This window comes from Spermophilus citellus, assembly GCF_964194105.1.
Source record: "Spermophilus citellus genome assembly, chromosome: 9".
NCBI classification, from domain to species: Eukaryota; Metazoa; Chordata; class Mammalia; order Rodentia; family Sciuridae; genus Spermophilus; species Spermophilus citellus.
This window is the reverse complement of record NC_138191.1, coordinates 59,616,880-59,638,106: the sequence shown is the minus strand read 5'-3', so window position 1 is coordinate 59,638,106 and position 21,227 is coordinate 59,616,880. Positions and strand designations below refer to the sequence as shown.

The following is a 21,227-nucleotide window of genomic DNA, read 5'->3' as shown; positions in this document are numbered from 1 at the left end:
TGGAAAAATAAAAGACCCAGAATAGCAAAAGCAATTCTAAACAGAAAGAGTGAATCAGGCGGTATAGCGATACCAGATTTCAAACTATATTACAGAGCAATAGTGACAAAAACAGCATGGTACTGGTACCAAAACAGGCGGGTGGACCAATGGTATAAAATAGAGGACACAGAGACTAACCCACAAAGTTACAACTATCTTATATTTGATAAAGGGGCTATAAGCATGCAATGGAGGAAGGATAGCATCTTCAACAAATGGTGTTGGGAAAACTGGAAATCCATATGCAACAAAATGAAACTGAATCCCTTTCTCTCGCCATGCACAAAAGTTAACTCAAAATGGATCAAGGAGCTTGATATCAAATCAGAGACTCTGCGTCTGATAGAAGAAAAAGTTGGCTCCGATCTACAGATTGTGGGGTCGGGCTCCAAATTCCTCAATAGGACACCCATAGCACAAGAGTTAACATCTAGAATCAACAAATGGGACTTACTCAAACTAAAAAGTTTTTTCTCAGCAAAAGAAACAATAAGAGAGGTAAATAGGGAGCCTACATCATGGGAACAAATCTTTACTTCTCACACTTCAGATAGAGCCCTAATATCCAGAGTATACAAAGAACTCAAAAAATTAGACAATAAGATAACAAATAACCCAATCAACAAATGGGCCAAGGACCTGAACAGACACTTCTCAGAGGAGGATATACAATCAATCAACAAGTACATGAAAAAATGCTCTCCATCTCTAGCAGTCAGAGAAATGCAAATCAAAACCACCCTAAGATACCATCTCACTCCAGTAAGATTGGCAGCCACTATGAAGTCAAACAACAACAAGTGCTGGCGAGGATGTGGAGAAAAGGGTACACTTGTACATTGCTGGTGGGACTGCAAATTGGTGCGGCCAATTTGGAAAGCAGTTTGGAGATTCCTGGGAAAGCTGGGAATGGAACCACCATTTGACCCGGCTATTGCCCTTCTCGGACTATTCCCTGAAGACCTTAAAAGAGCATGCTACAGGGACACTGCCACATGGATGTTCATAGCAGCACAATTCACAATAGCTAGACTGTGGAACCAACCCAGATGCCCTTCAATAGATGAATGGATAAAAAAAATGTGGCATCTATACACAATGGAGTACTATGCAGCAATAAAAAATGACAAAATCATAGAATTTTCAGGGAATTGGATGGCATTAGAGCAGATTATGCTTAGTGAAGCTAGCCAAACCCTAAAAAACAGATACCAAATGTCTTCTTTGATATAATGAGAGCAAGTATGAACAGAGCAGGGAGGAAGAGTAGGAAGAAAAGAGTAACATTAAACAGAGACTTGAGATGGGAGGGAAAGGGAGAGAAAAGGGAAATTGCATGGAAATGAAGGGAGACCCTCATTGCTAAACAAAATTACATATAAGAGGTTGTGAGGGGAATGGGAAAATAAACAAAGAGAGAAATGAATTACAGTAGATGGGGTAGAGAGAGAAGATGGGAGGGGAGGGGAGGGGGGATAGTAGGGGATAGGAAAGGTAGCAGAATACAACAATTACTATTAGTGCATTATGTAAAATTGTGGATGTGTAACTGACGTGATTCTGCAATCTGCATTTGGGGTAAAATTGGGGGTTCATGACCCACTTCAATCTAATGTATGAAATATAATATGTCAAGAGCTTTGTAATGTTGTGAACAACCAATAAAAAAAATGTAAAAAAAAAAAAAAAAAGGTACATAGTTCTTCGACTCTCCAGTCAACACCTCAGACCCTGCTGTGATCTTCATGGCATGGCACCCATATTGGTTTAAAGTTTGTGGAACAAAATAGAATGTAAAGAGAATAGCAAACCCCATTAAGAAATAAAGGGAAAATAACTTTCTAATATGAAAAGGGTTTGCAATCATTATTGTAAGGGAAATAACTACATGGGTATATAAGACAAAAATCTGTTGTTCTTTGTACTCTTGCCACTCTCAATAGTTCACCTTTGATTCCAGTTACAGTAGGTGGTCTACCCATATCAACCAGTTCTCTAGCCCACTGAACACCTGCCAGTGTCATGTAATTAAATTTAATTCTAATACTATCTACCTTGAGAGAGTGTCACATCCCTCAGATCAAGGGCTCAGTCCCACAAGACTGGCTCCACATCAGAATGCCAACTGCAAGTTCAGATGAAGTGTACTTGTGACTGACCAGCATTAATATGAGGTTCCCACAACTGCCTCCTCATGTTCATTTATTTACTAAAAATGGCTCAGAGAATTCAGGAAAACACGTTGTTTACATTTACCTGTTTATTAAAAAGGAACCATCTCTGGACAGTCTGATGGAAGCCATGCATGAGGCAAGGTTTGGAGGAGAGGCTTCTAGGCCCTCATAGGACACCACCCTCCCAGCACCTCCATAGGTTGACTAACCTAGGGATGCTCAAGCCCCACCCTGTAGTTCAGGCATGTTTTTATGGCTTCTTCAAATGGGCAGGATTGAATTAAATCATTGCTCACTGGTGGCTAAGTCAATCTCCAGCTCCATTTCCTTCTCTAGAGGTGGGTGAGGAGCTGAAAGTTTCAAGTTTTAATTGGTTGGTTCACCTGGTAACCAGCCCTATCCAGGCCATCCAAGAGCCCCCCGCTGCTCATCTCATGAGCATAGAAAAAGTCATTTATCGCCTTGGAGATGCCAAGGGTTTTAGGAGCTATGTGCCAGGAAATGGGAGCAGAACTAAATATATATCTTATTGTGTCACAATGAGTGAGTGTGGAATTGCTTGAAAAAAAAAATAAAAGGTTAAGAACAAGGATTTTATATTTGGATAAATGGCAGAAACTTCCCAAGGCTATTTATTCCATTTCCCATCCTCCACCTTAGTCCTGGGTCCTTGCCATGCTACTAACCCATTTCTGGCCCTTCTGTGTCAACCAAACTGTTACAGTAACCAATACAGTTCCCTCTTTCCCTCCTCCACACTGTCAACTGAGGGATCTTTCTAAAAAGGAAACACTTATTGATGCAGAAAAGCTGATAAGCATCTTAATGTGGCCCATGGCCAGAGGGGGTCTTGCCCATCCCCCATTTCAAGCCACTTTCCTGTGTACCCAAGACTCACCATGTGGAACCAATCATACTTGCAGAACACATCATGTGACCACATGCTGTTGGGTCTCTTAACATCCTGCTCCCCCGGCCTGGGCCAGACACCATCCTGCCTTGCTCACCTGCTGAGCTGCTCCTACTCCCCACCACAGGCGCCCCACCCTTTCTGTGAAGCCTCCCAGGACCCTTGCGCTCCTCAGATGCAGCTGTCCATATGCCTTGTACATGCTCCAGCCTACCCCCTCTCTCATGTGAATGGCTTCAGTTTATCAGCAAACCTGCTGCCTTCGCTTGACAAAAAACACCACCCTGAGGGCCAAGGAAACACTTTGTCATTCTGAATCTCTTGTGGTGGTACAGGACAAGGCACAGAGCAGAGACCCAATAATTGCTTGTCGAATGAAAGTTCAATGTTGTTACATACAGGAAAGGATATGCCATAATTTCTTCATTCCTGTTACCCAAACTCCTTGTTTCCCTCACTGCCCAGGACCTGAGTTTTGGGTCAGGCTTTAAAGCTAATGATTTGATTTTTCACCTCATAACTCTAGCTAAAAACCAATTATTAAAGTATATTTAGGAGTTCCATGTCTCCCCCCACAGTACACTGAACTTTCCTCCTGCTTGCTAATTAAAACTCAATCCTCTGACATTCCTTGACATGACAAATGTCTTCCTGTGGGAATGAACAGAGCATAGAGCTTCAAGGATCCTGGTTCTTAGCAAGGGTCTGTAGAAGGGGCAACCATGAAGCACCTTACGATGTAACAAATCCTGAGTTGCAGAGACACACCTGAGCTCCCTCCTCGCTTGAATATTCTTCCCTACTTGAACCACACATGACATTTGTATTTTAAATTCTGGTTATGCTACCAGACTTTTTTAAAGAGCAGAACATTATTCTATCTGCCAGTGCTGGGAGTTTTATTAGAAGAACTTACGGCTACGCAATGAGAGCCAAGTTTATTATTTTTTCTGGATCAGATTCAATAACCTCATCCAAAAGTTTGTGAAAAAAGCAAAAGAGGCAACCAGCCCTTTTGTTTCCACACCTGTGTTTTAGCTTTAACTCTTAAAGTCCTAAGCAGATCCGTAGAAGCCTCAGGGTTGATCTCGCAAGAGAAGTGCACAAATTCTCGCTCATGGGCACTGCCTTTTCCTGGAACTAAGCTGCTGCTTCTTCTTAGCACTTATCTCAGCACATCAACTGACTCAGGCCTGGTGGTTGCATGACGGTCTCTCCTGGTCCTCTCCCAAGTTGGTTTGTTCTTCATTAGGAAGGACAAGAGGAACATAGCTGTGGAAAGTGCCACACCACAAGGCCTCATCTAATTTAAGCCCACCCTCCTGCCTCCTTGATCCCACCCCCAAAATGAATGCTCCCTGATGAACAGTTCTGATGAAAATTCAGGCCACAGGAGATCACAGGTAGCAGTTCTCATCTTCATTTTAACCTTATCTCCTTCAAGTCTATTCAAACATTACCTTCTTGACAGGGACTATCTAAAGTTAGAATATAGGCTGGGGATGTGGCTCAGTGGTAGAGCACTTGCCTAGTATGTGCGAGGCCCTGGGTTCGATCCCCACACTGCAAAACATAAACAAATTGCAATGCAATCACCCAGCCCTCACTCTAGAAAATCTGGTTTCCCTAAGCCATCTTTACATTTTATTTTTGTCACATCTATCACACCTTCTACGATACCACATAATATACTAATTTATTATGTTTGTGCCCATCTTCTCTCACTAAAACACAAGCTCCTTCAGAGGCTGGCATCAAAGTCTGCTTTGGGCATGGGTATAACCCAAGCATTTGGAATAGTGATGAGCAGAAAAAAGACACTCAATAAGCACTTGTTTAAAGAATGAATCTTGAAGACTGATTAATTGGCAGGGCCTGCCTAAAGTTCTAAGCTGAGAAAGATTCTGAGGTCATTACTCGGGACTAGTGACTAGTGCAGAAATGAGAACAGATGTCATGAGCAGTCATCTGTCTGCCAAGGGCTTCAGTAAGACCACCTCTGCCCATAGCTCTGCTGTCCAATACAGTAGCCACTGGCCACATGTCACCAATAAGCACCTGAACATTGCTAGTTAAATTAACCTGTGTCGCAAATGTTAAAATACATACCAGAATCTGAAGATTTAATTACAAGAAAAAGTCAAATACCTTGTTAATTTTCATTAACTGATTTCATGTTTAAATGATATTATTTTGGATATATTAATTAAAATTTTCATTTTTTTCCTCCTTCTCTCAGATGGGGGTTCTCACTTTGTCCCCTAGGCTGGTCTTGAACACCTGGGCCTCAGCCTCCTGAGTTAGCTGGGACCATAGACAGGTGCCACTCTTCTGAGTTCTTTTGCTTTTTTAAATACACTAGTAGAAGGCTTGCATTACATGTGTGGTCACATTATATCGCTATTGGACAGCACTGCTCTAGGTCCTCCTCTGCTACACCCTTAAGGAAGGACATGTTTATGAACTGAGGATGACCATCTGCTTCTTGGTTTGGTCTCAGAAATAAATCAGTGTCAAGAAGACATCTCAAGCCTGGTGCTTCCCAAAGCATGACTTGCAGACTAGTTTATCACAGGCAGAAATAAGTTAAAATGCAGCTTCCAAGGTGGTGAGGACCTACAATCCAGGAAACCACATTATAATCCTCTTCCCACCACCGTGATTCCAATATTATTCAAGGAACAATGCTCTAGGTCATACACACAAATATTATTTAAACTCCAAAAAATCTCTACAAAGCTTGAATGAGATTGCTTGAAGAACAAGCAAAAACCTCCTCCCCTACCCTGATGGAAAAAAAAGCCAAGAGAGAGAAGGAAAAGCCAAGTTATGGATGGAGTCATCTTCTTACACATTAAAAAAGAAGTGGGTCTTGTGAAATAAGAGAAGCCACAGCTCCCCGTGTTAAAGACAAGCCTGTCGGGATCTCAGAGGAAAAGCCATTCCAGGAATCAATCAATCCCTCGCCCTCTCTCCCTCTTGCCCTCGCCCTCCCACTCCCACCCCCACCCCGGTCACGCGTGCGCACACGCACGCTAACTATAGCTCAGCTGTGGTCCACTTGGAGCTTGAGTTATCGGTTGGGTGAGTGCCTGCTATTCATGTTACAGGCCCTTGGGGCAGCTCTGCCTCACACACCCAACTTCACACATTTCCATGATTTTAGTAATGGCGGAAGTTCAACACTTGCACAATGAAGGATTGGCTATTCTCCCTCTTCTGTCCTGCCCCACACCCAACTTTTACTATTCCTCTTCAGTTTTCCTGACTCCTGCATACACAAATCTCTTTTTAGAATTGCCTGCTTAGGAAAATAGAGTAAAACAATGAAAACAGAAAAAGCAAAGAAAAACATTGATATTTCAGAAATACCTGCCATGCCAAGAATTTGCTAGCTCAATTCCAGGGGAGGAAAGACATACCGTTAAGGAGAATAGGCACTTCTCAAGAATCCAGGTTTATATTTAAGTAGGATCAATAGATTGGCCCTAGAACTCGTAATGGCCCCCACACAGAAAGGCATTAAGGAGATTATCCTTTGATGTATTTTGTGCACATAAAGTCCAGCAAAGATAAACTTACTGCAACAATATTGAAATATTTACCTCCCTAATGAGGATTGACCTCTACATTCTGAAAGAAGAAAAGCTCACATTCTCCCTTCCCAACTCCTGGGAGGACTGTATTTGCCTATTTCCTCCCAATCCCTGAAATGTGAAATGTGATCTGAAACATGTTTTCTATTAACATATATCATGACTCAATGTTTTTTTTTAAAAAAAAGGTTTGTTTGAAAGAAATAATAACTTCCATGCCCCTGAACATACATTTATAATTTGCAAAGCTACATATTCATGAGCCATAAGATTATAATATCTGCCAATCATGCATTCAAGAAACACAAACCCATGCAACCATTTTTAAATTCTTGGTGTTTTTATTTTGTATCTCAAGCCAGATTACTTTCTTCCAACAAAATGACTGAAAACATACTATTAATTTTTTCTTGAAACATTTATGATGATTATTCTGTTTGTAATTTTTTTTTGCTAAAATGTAAAAAGCTAAGGGTTGAAACTACTCCATGTTCTTAACACTCTACGTGTTGACACATGTCCCTGAGGAAAGCTCTGAGATGCTGCCCTCTGAATATGAGCTTGCATAAACCTGAACTCGAGCCAGGGCAAAAGCAATACTCTAATCTCCCATGGAAACATTACAAGAATGACAATGTATGTAAGTTACACACATAAAGAAAAGAAAAAGATCTCACTCCCATCTGACAAATGAACTCAGTCCCCCATAGATTACCAAATTTAATGAAGCTTGAGCTGCACTATAATAGCTTTCCAAAGTAGAGTCCCAGTCTACAGAGGATCCTCCTCAGCCTTACAGTATAACCTCCCCAGGCTTCTTCATCTACCCTTTCATCTAAGAGGAGTTTGACCCAAATATCATAGTGCATTTGCCATCGAAAGCATATTTTTAATATTTATTTTTTTAATTGTAGTTGGACACAATATATTTATTTATTTATTTATTTATTTATTTATTTATTTATTTATATGTATGTGGTGCTGAGGACGGAACCCAGGACCTGGCACGTGCTAGGCAAGTGCTCTACCACCGAGCCACAATCCAAGCCCCTAAAGCATATTTTTGAAGGAATGTTAGAAAGTTACTGCTACTTGCCGTGTTCCTCAATTAATTTTTTTCCCTTCCAAGTGTGCTTCTGGGGAACACAGGGAGGTGTCTTTTTTTTTTTTTTTTTAGGTTACATCCAATCTGAAAAGCCAGGTTCAAGTGCACAAACTAAATTTTACAAATCTCAAATAGGATCTTAGAATGTTCTTTATGGAGTTTTTCTTCACTGATGCTGATAACTTAAGTTCCATTTTACAATGAAATCGAGGCTCAAAAACACTAAAGGATCTACCCAAGGTACAGAGGTAATAGGCAGCAGGGTTGACAACAGAACCAAAGACCTTGTTGCTCACTGGAGCTCTCTCTACTTCACCACTATGGAGCAGTCACTACCAAATGCAGTAATCAGTGTAGGGTGGATAGGAGTCTCCCTCAGTCCTGTACTAATAGAATGCAAGGAGGTTACAATCCTAAAGCCTCAGCCTCAGTCTGAACACTTACTTAGTACACATCACAGAGATTCCAAATCTTTTCATTTGACAATTGAAGAAATTAGGGTTCTGAGCAATTAGGTAAAGTGCAAGCATACTCAGTTTTAGCAAGCAGTGAGTGCTGATTCAAGCTGTTAGACTCTAGAGACAATGCTCTTTCCACCTGGGAAGTGGAATGTGTCTGGATAGGTCATCTCTGGTAAGGGAACCAGCTCATAGGTCAGCAAAGAGCTGCATAGTAAGTCTAGCTTTCTACCAGGACAGAGTAGGCAAATACAAATGGATTTAGATGAAAGCAAAAAGGAAAGGCAGGAAGGTAAACTAGAGGGTCACCACCTTCTCTGCCTTTTGCAATCCGTTAGGTTGCTTCCTTCTCTGAGCTGGTTTCCCCAGCAGCCTTAGGAGCTGTGTTGAATGATAAAGTGGGAGAAAGGGGATGGAAGGAACAGACAGAAATAGGACTGCCTGTTACAGAAATAAATTATTTTGCTGGAAAGCAAGTTATAGTAAATAACAACAACAGATTGTCCAAGAATCTTACAATGGTTAAATTAAGATGATAATGGATACAGCACAACAAAAATATCCAGCTGTATAAACATAAGATATAAATATGTCTGTGACGGTCAGTTTCTCAACTTCACGAGGCTACAGATCTGTTATACAGTCAAACCTCATCTACATGTTGCTATGAAGGTATTTTGTAGAGGTGACTAAAGTTCATAATTATATGACTCAGGAAGGGAGACTGTCCTGGATTATCCAATGGGCCTGATTCTATCAGTGGAAAGCCCTTAGGAATACAGTAAAGGCTTCCCAGAGGAAGAAGAAATTCCAGCTGTGGACAGCAGCTTCAGCTCATGAGTATCAGTTGCTCTTTCTGCAGGGCTTTCTGATTTGCCTTGCTTGTCCCCACAATGGTATAAGCCAAATCCTTGCAATACATCTCTTCATATGCATCCTCTACTTTTTTTTTCTCTATATAAACACTGACTGATAACAGTGTGTGTGAATGGCTGATAAAAGCCCCAGGAAAAATGAGGCTGCATATTCTAGCCACTGAGCAACCATAGACCCAAGAACAGTTTGAGGGGAAAAAAAGCATCTAAAGGACATTTCCTTAGGGGGAAGGAAGAGGGATGAGGCCTCCAGCCTAAAACAACTGCTTGGAACCCTCTTAGCTTTCCCTAAAATTAGCTCTTAAGCAAAGAAAGGCAGGGAGGGTCCCCTTGGCAGTTTATGCCGCGCCCCCCCCCCCCACTTTCCAGATTGTATTTAAAAGTCTCTGAAGAAGAAGACTACAGTGGTCTCCCATGCCAAAGCTAAGAAGTTTAAACTGAACATAATTAGAATTATGGTGAAATAATGTCCAAAGGGCTAAGGACAGATGCAATACTAAGCAAGGCAACCTGGTGGAGCTGACACACAGTCCAACAAGAGCCCAGAGGGAGAATGTTATTGGGGAAAGGGGTCAAAGAAACAGTTCCAAAACCCTCATCCCAATGAAACACTGGTATGACCTAGATCCCAATACTGAAGCAAGTCATTCACAACATACTTTGCTGAAATAGCACCTTTGTGCAACTAACCTCATGCCTCAATATGTCTCTAAGGGTTCAATTCTGAAGCCCTCTTCTTGGGATAGTCATCAGTGGCTCCATGCCAGAGACCAGAGTTACAGATAACATCATGGTTATGCCCTCAAGTCAGTCAAGCAATGTGACTATCCCCAGGGAGGTCACCATTTACCATTCTGAAAACTAGCATTATAATTATTAATATTTATTGAGCATTTACTATGTGCCAATATTCGAAGTACTTTACATGAGTTATAATCACAACTTTCTAGCTGTATGACTATGCACAGGCTGACTTTTTTTGGTCTCAGTTTCCCTATCTTAAGAAGATAATAGTACCTACTTCACAGACTTGTTATGAAGATTAAATAATGTATGTATTTATATGTGTGCCTAGCATATTGAACTATGAAGTTTGTTAAATATACACATCCATGCATGTGTGTCCTCACAATAGGCCATGAGGGTTGTCTGACAGATCTTGAGGTTGATAGGCCATGCTTTCCTGCCCAAACTTCTAGAAAAGGATATAAGAACCCTGTTTTCAAGGGTTGGGTCAGCGTTAGCTTTAAGCAGTAACTCTAAACATTGCCCTAAAACTGTATCACCCAGAAGCTAGAATCTTAAGAATAGGTTCTCCGTGACAAAGGAAGGACTGGAGACCATTATAGGGTGTTGCCAGAGAAGGCAGATGGATAAGCCTCTGGCTTCCAGGTATACCCTGGGTCCTAGCATCACCCTGTCACTCATCACCCAAATGGGATAAGCCTGAGGCAGAACCAATGGTGACTCCCTGGAATAGTGCATTAAGAACCCACTTTTGCAACAAAGACCCCAGAGCATCTAGGATAGGGTGTTAGGAATCAAGGACAAAAGCGTATCTTGGAATATACATCCTACCCCACAGACAGAAATAATAAAGGATGCTGAGGCTCCTTCCTCCCTGCAGAAATCAAAGTAGCTTCCAAACCAGAGAGTTAGAAGACAAGGATGTGAAGTACAAGAATTAGGTTGCCTCAAACAAACCCAATAACCTGGGCTCAGGAAAGGGCTGGGCCATCATGCAGTCACTTTCTGAAATGGGAAGTGTGAGCCACCTGTGTGAACACTTACCAAAGGCTTCGCAATTTACAAGAAGAGCTAGGCATGGTCAAGAGCTTTCACATCATCCTCCCAGAAACTTCTGGAAGACAGACTTTCCCCCCACCCCTCATTACACAAAAATAAAACATTCTACAACCTCTCTTAACAAAATACTCACTTGTTCTACCAAATGGCTATCTGAGGTTGTCCACCATGGTACCCTATGGCACCAGAGATTAACATTTGATACAATTTCCCAATGCTTGGAAGGACAGAAGCATCAGATTACCAGATTTGCTTTAGACAATGAAGCCTTAAAGAACACCATGGGAGTCTGCACAAAGAAACACCAACCTTCCCTCCTGAGTGAAAGCAAGTTTATTTAACCTCAATTTGTTGAATAAGAGCAAAGCCTTCACAAGGCTGGGGCCGTGCCCGCGCAGACATGACACAATATGTCAAGTCAGAGCCAGGAAAAGTCTACGCTTGCAGGAGCCCTCCTGGACGGATGTCTTGCTCAGGAAAAAGACAAGACACTGGGCAAACCTCACAAGAGCCCCAGGCCACTCACTCCCTGGCAACATTCACCAACCTGAACCCAGTGAGTTAGGATAATTCATAGGGAGTCTTTAAAAAATGCTTCTGGATCAGGTTTACCAGATGGAATTGGACTCTCTCCAGGGTTCTTATTGCCACAGTAACATTTAGGAAGAGCTTTCTCGCCACAAAGGGCCCAGAAGCTCATTCCTAGTAAATATGGTAGTTGACTGACCCTAGTTCATGAGAGGATCAAGCCCCCATATAATTAAGGCTCTTAAGGACAAGCCACAAAACCAACAGATAAGCAGGCTCTGGAAGAGAATGCATGGTCCACAACCACTTGGAATATCCCACAGGACACAATGAGTCATTGCACTAAAGACATTTCAAAGAAGAACCACCAATCTTGAAACGTTTAGTTGTTTTATCTGCCTTCAAGAGAGAATTTATTTGAAGAAAGACCTCACTGGAAAACCCAACATGGTATGTTCTGACCCCAATGTACAGGGGTGACACTTCTGACTGAGCAGGAAGCTGGGTTTGTGTGCGGTGCACTGACCCATCTGCCACATACTGCTCACAGACTCAACCCAGCAGAGGAAGCTGCCTCAAGCTGCATTTACAAGAAGGTTCTGGTTTTACCCAATTTTCAGGATCCAACCATGGTATGTATTATACTAAACTGGCAACTCCCCATTTCCTAACCAGCTCTCCCATATAACAGGAAGCTCCCTGAGGGCAGGCAACTTGCCCCACTTCTCCCTGGACCCTCCATAGTTGGCTCAGTTTCCAGAATTGTGCAATCATCAAAAACTGGGTGTTGAATGAATGAACAAGTACATACATAAACCATTATTCGAGGTATGCTAATTTTGTGGTTTTTTTCTAAACATGAGGGAAAAGGGCTGCCAAAAAAGGAAAGGAGGAAATTAGAAAAGAAAAAAAAATTATTTCCAGATTTTTAAAGGTAATGCAATAGAATACAGAATATATATTTATTTCTAAGTTTCCTCCTCCACAAGCAAACTTGACTATTGGAGTTATTCTTAGGGCATTTTTGGACACTGAAACCCTCAGTTACACATTTCTTGGCCTCATGAAAAGGTAATGGCTGGACATGCGCTGTGGTACAGGCTGTACAAGTCCCTTCCTAGCACAGCACTGAGCTCACATCTGGGGCTGTTTAACAACTGATTGGAAATTTAGCCTTCTGATTTCCAGTTAAATACTAGGCACAGGAAAACAAATAGCACTTGTTTTTCACTGAGCCTTGTCAGTCATCCAAACTGCTGTACAGACCAGAGAGCTGCCTGTGGTTTGGTGGCAGAGACCCAAAATATTTGGACTTTTTTTTTTTTTCACTCCAGTTTAAGTAAAAGGAATAAACTAGATTTTGGCAAGCCCAGCTTCTTAACCCACCTCTCCCCCATTCTTGGAAATGCAAAACTGGTTTTCAAATATTAAGCATGTTCCTGGTATTAATTTACATTTTTCATTAGGATTAAGTTTTGATTTGTTTTTAATCTGAAGCCAATAGCATAAAGTTTGGTTTCTCTCATTTATTTCAACTGCCCCGCCTTGATATTTACTTGGATTTGCTGAAGAGGCAATGTTCATATTGCTGTTTTCTGTTTCCAATTAAATTGGGCTATAATATCTAGCATTTGTATGATCAAAGAATCAGAGTTTAAAAGCTGCAAGGAACTTTAGAAATCAGATAAGGTAACACCCTTCTCTTAGAGATATGGGAACTGTAGTTTCTTAGGTCCACTTATGTATAACTAGTCAGTGGTAGAGCCACCGCCTCCTGACACCCAGGAGGGTTTTATACAGAATATATTTAGAAAAACTTGAGTTACCTCTGAGTTGACAGATAAAATATAGGACATCCAGTTAAATTTGAATTTCAGATAAACAATGAAATTTTTTTTTAGTATAAGTGTGCCACAAATATGACATGGGTATACTAAGAAAATTATCTGGTGTTTATCGGAAATTCCACTTATACTGATATCCTGTATTTTTATTTGCCAACTCTGGTAACCTCACCATGGAGACCAACGTCCATCCTCTCCCACCCTCCATCCCCCACTCAAACTTACACACAGTCACATACATATCTTCTCTGGTTTTAATGATAAATGGTTGGGAAAAAGAGATCACAGCACAGTAATCCCAAGAGAGAATGAGGTTGGGAGAAGCTGCTTATTTCCTGAGACTATCCTAATCTTAGATATCTATTTTTTCCTTATGAGCATTCAAAGCAGCTAACTCTGACATAAATAGGTTGGACATGGCCTTTGGACCATTACATTATTAGAAGCCAAGGGTCTCATCTTAAAATTTCTGTTTATCCAAAGTTTCAAGTCTGTAGACCTTGTGGGAGATAGCACTCGGGTTTGGAATGCAAATAAAGATTAAAAAAAAAGGTATATGGAATAAAGTAAAAAGATACATTTTAGAATCTAGTTCAGGGCTAGGAGTGTAGCTCAGCAATAAAGTGCATGCATAGTTTGCATGAGGCCCTGGGTTCAATCCTCAGTACCAAATCATATCATCATCATCATCATCATCATCATCATCATCATCATCATCATCTAGCTCATTGATTTTGTACCATCAGGATTTTTGTTTGTTTGTTTCTATTTTTGTTTGCAGTGCTGAGGATCAAACCCAGGGTTTTGCACACGTTAGGCAATTGTTCTACTACCAAGCTAAATCCCAGCCCTTGCACCATCATTTTTTAAAGAGTGCCATAGGAGGGTTTTTCCCTAACAGCTTTATAGGATATAATTCACATACCATAGTATCACTCTTTTCAACTGTATAAGCCAGTGTTTTTAGTGTATTCTTAAAGAGTGGTATACCTGTCACTATGCAATTCCTGAACATTTTTATGACTCTCAAATAGAAACTTCATACCGGTATCAGTGGTCATTTGCTATTCTCCCCTCCCACATGCCTCTGACAATGATTCATTTTCTTTCTGTCTCTATGGATTTACCTGTCCTGGTTATTTCACATAAAAAAAAAATCACACAACATGGAGTCTTTTGTGTCTGGCTTCTTTCACTTCTTAGCAATGTTTTCAAGGTTCATCCATGTTGTGTTATTTATTGGAACTTTATTCTTTTTTTATATTTTAAGATGGGGGTGTCATTGTGTTGCCTAGGTTGGCCTTGAACTTGCCATCTTCCTGCCTCCTTGGCCTCCTGAATAGCTGAGATTACAGGTGTGTGCCACCATCCCTGATGATTTGTTCCTTTCTATGGCCAAATAATATTCCATTATGTGAATAAAGTATCATTTTTTAAAGAGAGAGAGAGAATTTTTTAATATTTATTTTTTAGTTTTCAGTGGACACAACATCTTTATTTTATTTTTATGTGGTGCTGAGGCTCAAACCCAGCACCCCGCACATGCCAGGCGAGCACGCTACCACTTGAGCCACATCCCCAGCCCTAAAATATCATTTTTAACATATGATGGACATTTGAGTTGTTTCCATTTTTTTGGCTACCATGAATAATGATGCCTTGGACATTTATGAACAAGATTTTATGAACATGTGTTTTACATCAATTGTTTTCCAAAGAATTGTTTTGTATTCCTATCAGTGATATATGAGCCTTCCAATTTCTCTACAGCCTTGACAACACTTGTTATTATCTGCCTTTTTTGTCATGGCTATCCTGATTAACATGAAGCTATCCTGGTAAGGCATCTCATTGTGGTTTTGATCAGCATTTCCCTAATGACTAATGACACTGAGCAGATTTTTCACGTGCTTTTGGTCATTTGCATCCTTTCATTGGAGAAATGTCCATTTAAGCTGGAGCATGTTTTTAAAGACAACATTGTGGCTTTTCCCAATACTTTTTGGCAAAACAAGAACAACAACAAAAAAATGCTTTCAGGTTAAAAATTCAGACATCAATCACCCAGCTGAGTTACTGTACTTTTTCTTCAATTGTGAAAATACATTCACAAATAAAAGTAAGCTTCTATGACCTTTCTAAGAATATTTTAATTGATAGTTTCAATATGATAGATGGAAAGGGAAGGATTCCCTTAATTTCTGATTGCACTGAGGAACAGTTCTAATCTACTCAATATCCTTTGGACCATCCATACACCCTAAAAAAGGAAAACTAAGACTGTGACAATTCTATCATGTGTGTGCACGTATGTGACTCACGAAAATATGCTACTCGAAACTCAGTCTGAAACACTCTCCATCCCACTCCCATTTCCTAGGTAACCAGAACAAATGGATAAAGCCACTACACTTGCAGAAAAATCTAAAGGTCCCAACTTCCCGCTGCCTGATACACTCCTTCCTCTTGCCTGTGCTGTGCGGTTGTAAGGAGGACTGGAATGAGCTGACAGAAAAAAAGACAGATGCCTTTATTAGACAATATTAAAGCATAATATTTTATATTTTAAAGTGAGTGAGAAACACAAGCCCTCCTAACCAGTTATGAATATTTTCCCTTTTTTAATTTGGCATTTAACAGTGCAAATATGTCAATTTAAATAAAAAGTCATCCTGATAATGGACTAGGTGCTGTTCCTTGAATCCTACTTTAAAAAAAAGAAAAAAATTGTTGAAGCATTGTAACTGAAAAGTAAACAGCTGTGAGCCAGTAACGCAAGTCCTTCAGCAACACACACGGGAGGAGACAGGGATGCGCACATCTGAAAATGGGGGGAGAAGTCTCGAGCTCTCTCTTCAGCAACTCTAAGCAGTTTGAGTAATCATGGGAGGAGAGGGATGGGAATCACTAAGTCTCAACTTCCAAAGATTCCATGGGCTATCTAAAGTGTTCAAGAAACACTTAATGTAAGATAATTGATTATCTTATCTTGTAGTTTTAATTCTTAACTACAATAAGTGGACAAATGGACACTCTACTGGTCTTCTACCCAGCATGAGAAACGCACAGGGAGCTTCCTCTCCATCACTGTCTCTCTGCAGCAAAGGCTGTCAAGACGATGAAGAAACCTTGAAATTCACTTCAGCCCACAGGGAAGAAGGGAAGAGACTGCCTAGGGAGAGCTGCCCAGCTTGTGAGAGAAACTTGCATCACTCATCTCTTGATCTGAGAATTGGAATGAACAACAGATGTTCCACCATCTCTTTCAGGTCATGAAGAAATGTGTGATGGGAGAAAAGCATTTTCCCTAGAGGAAGCCTGCTGGACAACAGAGCAGAGTTCAGGTGTCCTGGAATTTAAATCCTTGACTTCTCTGGCAGCTGCCTCCCCTGCTTGGGTAATTTTAGGTTCATCATTTTAAACTAAAATGTTAGATTCCCCATTTAGGTTCATCCTTAAATGGGATTAACTCCGAGGAGCATTGATGTTACATTGCTTACTAGATTGTCCCCATTTGTAAATCTTAAACTAATGGCCAAGCAGTTCTTCCAGAAAGTAAACAAAATTAAAGCAAATAAATAACTTGAAGTAAGATACTTTCCCTTAAAACCCTTGCAGTGGCAGATTGAAGAAGGAATCCAGAAAGTGATAAATACAACTAGGATATATGTGTCTCATATTGTTCATCTGGACCTACAGCCCAGAGCAAAAGGAACTTCTTTTACTCTGGGGCCAGCCAGCCAGCCAAACTAGATATTTTATAATTAAAAATGTAGATTCAACATGCTTCCTAAATGCTCTCTAATATAGCACCAGCAATGGCACCTAATGTCTATGAACTCATCAGTGGCAGGCACTTTGCTAGACATTTTATATGTAATCTCATTTAACCATAATACCTCTATGATGTAGGGACTATTATTATTACCAAATATGGTAATAATAATATGATTATGAAAAATCAGACTAACAGAAATTATTTTGTCCAAATTATTTGCTCAGGGTAAGCAAAGCCTCTGCTTAGAATCTCTCCATAACCTGCCATGTGATAACCACTAGCCTTACATAAAGCTGCTGAGCACCTGAAACATGGCTAAGCAACAGGAACTATATTTTTAAAATTTTTTAAATTAATTTAATATCCATGAATAGCTAGTTCCTACAGTATTGGATAGAACAACTCTACAGCATGAAGATTAAATGTGCATATGAGTTTATCATCAAACCACTAAGTCTTATCACAAATAATCTTATTAAAGGAGATTGACAATGACTAAGTATGAAGAGAACCAGTTTTAGCATTCAGAGCTTATAGAATAGGTACTATCTGGGTTTGAGAGACAGCTCTGCAAGAAATGAGCCCTGTAATTTGAGCCACTATTTAGCTTCTAAGTCTTAGCTCCCTACTTATAAAAAGTGGTATACTTTTTTTACTATAAAAAGGGGTAAATACACTAGGATCCCTGGGGTATCGTGAGAATTAAATGAGATAAACTATTGGAGCTCTTAGTACAATTCCTAAAAGGTACTAAGGACTAAATAAATGTACTCTCCCCACCCCTGCTACTGGGGACTGAACGCAGGGGTACTCCATCACTGAGCTACGTCCTCAGTCCTTTTTATTTTTTATTTTGAGACAGAGTCATGTTCAGTTCCTCAGGCTGGCCTCAAACTTGATATCCTCCTATCTTAGCCTCCTGAGTCCCAAGGATTACAGGTATGTGCTATCATGCCTGGCTATAAATTTATTAATAATAACTAAATTATTACTGTTTTGACCTTTTTAATAGAAGTATTAAGAGTTTCAATTCTCAGAAAAAGTTATAATGTAAGTTCTTAGTAACTCCCACCTTATAAATGTATCTTTTGAGTTTTTCAATGTTTCATTTTGAAATTAATTCAAATTAATAGCCAGGTTTCAAGTATAGAAAAAAGGAATCTAGCATACTCTTTGACTAGATTCACCAGTTTTTAACACCTTGCCATGTTCTCTCTATATGTTTTTGTTTTTGTTTTTCCCTGAACTATTTGAGCCTTGGCTCCTTAGCACTTAAAATATATCAGGTATATTTCTTAAGGACGTTCTCTTATGTAACAATAGTATTGTTATTAAATGCAAGAAATATAACATTAAAATAATACTTAATCTATAGGTCCACTCCTAATTTCATCTACTGTCCAATATGATCCTTCAGGATCATATTGTCTCTTTAGTCTTATTTAACCTGAAATAGCTCCTCAGCCTTTCTTTCAGTTTCATGATAAACATAAAGAGGACAAGCCTGTAATTGTATAGGAAGCCACTCAGTTTGTTTTTGTCTAGTGTCACCTCATGATTAGATTCAGCTTCTACACACTTTTGGCCAGAATCCTACCTAAGTGATGCTGGGTTCTTGCTCATTTTCAGGCACACAATGTTCACTTGCCCCATGTTGGTGACATTAATTCTGATCACTTTATTGAAATATTTCTGGGTATCTCTACTGTTGTTCTTTTCTTCCATATTTAATAAGTAATCTGTTTAAAAGATATTTGAAGAATATACAAACATACTGTTCCTCAGACTCCCTCCACCTCCACTGGATTTGACATCTGTTGATGATTTGTGCCTGAATAACTTTTACTATGATGATTGCAAAACGATGATTTCCTAACTTCATCATTTCTTCCATATTTCTTAATTGGCAGTCTACTATAAAGAGGAATTTGCTCTTCTCTCCTTTTTTCCTAATTTATTTACCTAGTTAATAACTACATTGACTATGGATTCTTAGTTTATTCTGTGGGAGTTTTTAAAAATATTCTTCAAATGCAGGTGACAAGAAATTACAGATTTGAATTAAGGTCATTAATTGGGCAAAGGAAAGGTCATTAATTAGGTCAGAGGTAAACTCTTAATTGAGGACTCCACTCACCTTAGATGGCTACAATCAGGAGAGGTGTAAACGCTTAAGGCCATGCATTAGGACTACAGCAAGGAGCTCTCACAGTGGACAGCCTGAGTTATCACTCACACTGCAGTGTCGCTCATCATCAGACATGATATCATACCCCAAAAATTCCATCCAAACAACCCATCTATTTCTCCACAACTAGCAAACTTGAATGTTCTGGCAAACTCCAAAGGACATGATTTACAAATAGTAGGTAATATTTGGATCTTTCCACAGAACTAGGTTCCAGCTTTTTTTTTTTTTTTAACAAAATACAAATGATTTCATTTTGGAGCTCACTGTGTCATTTCTCAACAAACAGTTTTTCATATCAGAAATTAGGCCTCTGTTATATACAAATAGAATGGGTTTGTGCATATTTATTTTGGTCAGAGACCACACACCCGGTGGCTGTTTGCAGTATTTACAGTACTCCCGATGCCACAAGGGGATCTCTGAGATGAGACCAAAGCTCAGGCCACTCAGCCTATGATTCCAGGTCCTCCTCTGCCATGGAAACAAGACCACAGAGGACATGTAGGTGGTGCTTGCTTCTTGCAAATGCTTATCTATGCCATTCAACTACCTCCAAGTGTACAACTCCACTTTCAACACTCTCGGAACAATGGTATTATTTCGATGAAAAGAGGCCCTTTTTAAAAGATTTGCAAAGTTTGGGGTCATTATAACCTTATAATAAGGACCACTTTGGGAGGGTTTGAAACACTTACCAAGAAAAGTCTGGAGATCCCAGTGGCAAGTCTCTCTGTCTTCAAATGCCACACCAGGGGTTGTGGGGAGTTGAGCAGGAACACAATAGGCTTGTGGTGAATGTGCACTGAGGAGATAGGATTCAGGTGCAGAGTGACCTAGGCAGCAACAGAAAGAGGGGAGAGATGTTAGCACTAGCTTTCCAGGCAGATCACTCAGAGCAGCATCTGGATATCTTTCCACTACTCACCATTAAGAGAAGAAGCTATAAGCTAGTTCTCAATCTGTGAATAAGATGTTTCATGTTGAGCTAGATGATACTGCCAATATTGGGCCTTTTTGCTTCTCTACCCCCCCCCCCATATTTTTAACCACAAAGTGGCTATTTCATATGCCTAATCTCAGCCAAACATGACTCAGTTCCCAAGAATAAAACACAAATAAACAAAACACTTTTTTGTTTTATTTTCAAAATTGACAATGGCAGAATAAAAGGTACCTTCCTTCAGGACTGGCTTATTCTTCAGGTCAAGTGGCTGAGAATTAAAGAACAGGATCCCCTCAGGGTGGGTTATCCCTCTGGACCTTAACAGAAAGGACTTTCTCCAGTCTCAGGTAAGCTCCAAGCTCTATAAAGTTAAGTGAGTTCTGACAGAGAAAGTGCCAAGAGAGAAAGAAAGGGGCTGCCAAGGGAGCTGCCAGGGTTCTCACTCTCTCAGCTACTAGTGGGAAGGGGTTTTCCAAAGAAATGAGGCAGAAAACATACCAAATAAACACTGATTGTACAGAGTTCCCTGGGGGTAAGGGGGAGCTATGAGCCTGGACAGGAAAACACTATGGTCAGTTTTGAGGAAGGATCAAATACTATTGTAAGTTACCATTATCATCATTAGCATCATCAAAAGGCACCTGTAAGCAAAGCCAGAAAAAGTGGACTCAGTGTCTTCCCAGAGCACTTGAGCCAAGGGCAGTCAACATGAACTCAGAAAAGCAAAATCATGCTTTTAATAACCTGTCCACAGGGGCTTTCTGTTCAGAGGGGTGAGGTGAAACAAAGAATCACATACTTAAACTGATGGTGAACTCACCAGAGAGTAATAAGGGAGAGAAAGGACAAAAAGGGCTTAGGCTGGGAAGGTACAGAACATCTGCAGAGGGCACATCAACCCTTTTTCTGATGATTTTCTTTGTCGTTTTCAGGCATACCATCCTTAAAGTTCACAGATATACATAAGTTTGGGGCAA

General features: G+C 40.2%; 1 protein-coding gene across 6 annotated transcripts in view; it reads right to left on the bottom strand.

Annotated features, from left to right (window-relative positions):
- Window positions 1–21,227, bottom strand: part of TGFBR3 (transforming growth factor beta receptor 3) — a 194,417-nt gene that overhangs the window by 61,990 nt on the left and 111,200 nt on the right. For all 6 annotated transcript variants that reach the window (XM_081307666.1, XM_081307667.1, XM_081307669.1 and 3 more), the window contains one exon: window positions 20,003–20,140. In XM_081307666.1, coding sequence (XP_081163792.1) covers window positions 20,003–20,140 — 138 coding nt within the window. The remainder of the gene's footprint in view (window positions 1–20,002; window positions 20,141–21,227) is intronic.